This window comes from Haplochromis burtoni, unplaced genomic scaffold (genome assembly GCF_018398535.1).
Source record: "Haplochromis burtoni strain Fernald_Lab_line unplaced genomic scaffold, NCSU_Asbu1 Contig_23, whole genome shotgun sequence".
Classification (NCBI taxonomy): Eukaryota; Metazoa; Chordata; class Actinopteri; order Cichliformes; family Cichlidae; genus Haplochromis; species Haplochromis burtoni.
Window position 1 is genome coordinate 171,383 of NW_024582384.1, and position 3,824 is coordinate 175,206.

The window sequence follows — 3,824 nt, forward strand, 5'->3', positions numbered from 1 at the left end:
ATGATTACAAGTGTGTTCACAGACACACACTATATCTTCCTGTCCCTCTTCCCCTTTGTTTTTCTTTCCCTCCCTCCCTTTCTTTCTTTCTTTCTCTGTAATAACTTAAAATAAAATAAATAAATAATAATGATAATGATAATAAAGATCAATCAAGTGGACCAATATGACAAAGCCATAATGACCCACTTGGAAAAATAAATCCATTTGGCATCTTTCTTGGCCTTCAGACTGCCAATTCTGATCGGGACAGGCAAAAAAAACGAAAAGAAAAGAAGTTTGGTCCACAGCCTACAGCCCCATTTGACAACTGTTAGAATTCATATTCTGGCAAGAAATAATCAGCTAAGTAAAGATAAATGAAAGTACATCATAAACCTGGAGGACCAGTTGCAGGAACCCAAAACATGGTAGGTGTGTTTTATCATGATTCATATAATACTGATGATGGATTTTTAGGCTAATAGTTAGGCTAACACTTACCTCTCATCTTTTTTTCCTTCACAAAATGGATAGATCCTCCACTTCTTTAAGTGTCTCCCACCGCAATTCTTAGCATATTTTGGTTCCCGCAACTGGTCCATCTGGTTCTTGTCTCCCCAGAAGCACTTCCCTTGTGCTATGGAAATCTGTTTTTACCTATTTCTGTTTTCTTTTTTCCCATTTTCGTTGTGTTTTGTGTGCTTTTGCAGCATTTTTCTTATTGCTGGTGTTTGCTTAAGTTGCAGTCCGTTTGGCCTCTCAGGGCCACCATATAAAACTCGTTGGAAAGCTTTCTGACTTTACTGGACACATTTCTCTTCATCATACCGTTATTTATTTATTATTATTGAACTGTCTTCAAGTATACAAACATTTTTTACATGATTTTTAAATGCAAGAAAAGTTGGTGCAAAATATAAAGAGCGCTTATGAATATAAAATCAAAATATTATCACACAAAAACTCTGCATTGTTTTACATTCTTTGAATTCAACGATTTTTCTCCCCTTTAACTTTTGTACACGAGCGTTTCTTCGAAGACGAAAACAGAAGTGACGACAGCGTGGCCGGATGTGACGTTTGGATCCCCTCAAATTAAATGGCAGCGTACACATTGGCCATGCTTGCCCTGTAAGAATTGCTGCTTTTCATTATTCTGTAACACATACATAATATAATCTTAAACCATGTCCGGTCGACAGAACAACAAACTACCAAACAATCTGCCTCAACTTCAGAATCTCATAAAAAGAGATCCGCAGTCGTACGTCGAGGAGGTGAGTGTTGTTAGCTAAGACTGCTAAACGCATTAGCTGGTAGAGTTGTTTTGGAAGTGTGAGCCTTCTTTTGCTCATCTAATCCTCTCGTTTTCGTCCGCAGTTTCTGCAACAGTACCGACACTATCAGTCCAATGTGCAGATCTTTAAGCTGCAGCCTGACAAACCGAGCAAGGAGCTTGCAGACCTCGTTATGTTTCTCGCTCAGGTAACCCGGTGTGTTTTTGGTGTAGTGAATAGTCCTGAATCTTAGAAGTTGTCTCAATACAATTATTCTTTGCCCTTCAGGTTGGTCACTGCTTCCCCCAGCAGCTCTCCACGTTTCCTAAAGAGTTGTCTGAGTTATTACTTAGTTACCACACAGTCCTGGAGCCGGACCTACGAATGGTGAGGTTGGGTTCATACACCAGGATTCATGTGAACCCGTCACTTTAGTTTTGCTAATGACTTGAATGGTTTATATGCATTTCTGCTGTCTTTGTCAGACCTTCTGCAAAGCTCTGATCCTTCTGAGGAATAAAGACTTGATTGATGCCTCAGGCCTCCTAGAGCTCTTCTTTGAGCTGCTGCGATGTCATGACAAGCTGCTTAGGAAGGTAAGACTAAGCTCTTTCCCCAAACAGCAGCGTAATTAAGGGACATTACAGTTTTTTCCCAGTATTTTGAGAGAGCAATCTGGGAAGCTGTTGTTTAGATATTTATAAAGATAAACAAAAGTTTTGTCTGTGTAAACATGTAGACAGTTTGCCCAAAAACTAGATCAATACCGAGCATGAGGACCATTCGTGATATATGGATAATAGAAATTATTTTATGTTGCTGGGTTTTTTTTTCTTAAGATTTAAGCAGGAAGTGAAACTCTTGACATTAAGAATTTCGAGAGCCAACATGCCATCTGGGGCATCTTATCCATTTGTTGGCCAAGATTCGTTATTCTATATATACACATATATATTCGTACAATATGCTAGAGCAATAATAAAAATAAAATATCGACCTCATAATTTTCCACAGGTTGCTGTTGTAAACATGAGTGTGATTTTGAATGACTTGGCTGGTTGACTCAATCCAGTACAGCTGTTTTAGTCATAAAGCTGCTTGTTCATGTTCTGTTGATAGCTTTAGTTGGTTTTAAGCTTTTAAAACTTAGGAATTTAAAATGTAAAAAAGCCTGCATTCTGTTGGATTGAGATTTGGTGGCTGTACATGATATTTGAGTACAGTGAACTGAACTTGTCATGTTTGAGGAACCAGTTTGCGATGATTTTAGTTTTGTGAAATGGTGTGTTATCCTGCTGTGATACTCATTTGGTACTAAGATTTGATGTACTCTGCAGTCAGTGATGCTCTTCTGCAGACCTTGGTTGTACTGAGTGGTTATTTGAGCTCCTGTTGCCTAAAGCAGTCTTGCTATTCACTGGATTTTTTTTCATTTTTACTTAAATCGGTTTTCTTCCCCATTCTGATGTTCAGTTTGAACTTCAGCAGATTGTTTTGAACATGTCTACATGCCTAAATTCGTTGAGCTGGTGCCATGTGATTGTCTGATTAGATAACGCTGATACTATAACAACCACTCGAGCAGGTGTACCTAACGAAGTGGCCAGTGAGTTTAATTTTGCTAACTGGTGAATGCCTTATGTAGTGATGAGTTAATAACTTTGATCTGTGGACCTGGTTTTCTGCTGTTAGAGCTTCTGCAGACCTACCAATGGGACAGTCTTCTGATTGCTTCTGTTTATTTTTGTTTGTTTGTTTTGCTTTCATGTAAACAATGTTTTTCTCTCTTCAGACTTTGTACACACACATTGTAGCAGACATCAAAAACATCAACGCAAAACATAAAAACAACAAGGTCAACACAGTAAGTACACAGCTGTTGTGCACCCTGATATTGTTTGATAGTCTTTGTAAAATGGTGTGCACTCACAGCGTTGTGCTGTCATTTGTTACAGATGTTACAGAACTTCATGTACACCATGCTGAGAGACAGTAATCCGATAGCAGCAAAGATCTCATTAGATGTGATGGTGGAGCTGTACAAAAGGAACATATGGTGGGTTCAAAGTGAAACGGAAACGTTAAAGCGGCTATTTTACAGCCAATGTATAATTATTTTGTTTGAACATCTTTTCTTTTTTTGTTTTGTTGCAGGAATGATCCCAAGACAGTTAATGTTATCACAACTACGTGCTTCTCCAAAGTGACAAAGGTATATTTTGGGGGTATTAAATACGTTGCTTATGATATTGATTAAGTGGAAACATTAGTGCTTATGACCAGGCAATCTTCTTGTTTAGATCCTTGTTGCAGGCCTTAAATTCTTCCTGGGAACAGATGAAAATGAGAAAAATGAGAGTGACTCAGAATCAGAGGTAAGCATCAAAGATGGACAGTTTGATGTATGATATGTTATGATACAATATAGAATTTTTTTTTCTTTCATGCTAAGGTAGAATGCATTTGAAACAGACAAATATGGTTTAGATTTGTTGTGTGTGTGTGTGTGTGTGTGTGTGTGTGTGTGTGTGTGTGTGTGTGTGTGTGTGTGTGTGTGTGTGTGTG

At 38.2% G+C, this 3,824-nt stretch overlaps 1 protein-coding gene across 1 annotated transcript in view; it reads left to right on the forward strand.

Moving 5' to 3' along the window:
- Window positions 1-1,044: 1,044 nt before the first annotated feature.
- sdad1 (SDA1 domain containing 1) overlaps window positions 1,045-3,824 on the forward strand; it is a 6,976-nt gene continuing 4,196 nt past the window's right edge. Inside the window, exons 1-8 of the mRNA XM_005917342.3 lie at window positions 1,045-1,259; window positions 1,363-1,467; window positions 1,548-1,646; window positions 1,745-1,855; window positions 3,052-3,123; window positions 3,215-3,315; window positions 3,414-3,471; window positions 3,560-3,634. Coding sequence (XP_005917404.1) covers window positions 1,170-1,259; window positions 1,363-1,467; window positions 1,548-1,646; window positions 1,745-1,855; window positions 3,052-3,123; window positions 3,215-3,315; window positions 3,414-3,471; window positions 3,560-3,634 — 711 coding nt within the window. The 5' untranslated portion in view covers window positions 1,045-1,169. The remainder of the gene's footprint in view (window positions 1,260-1,362; window positions 1,468-1,547; window positions 1,647-1,744; window positions 1,856-3,051; window positions 3,124-3,214; window positions 3,316-3,413; window positions 3,472-3,559; window positions 3,635-3,824) is intronic.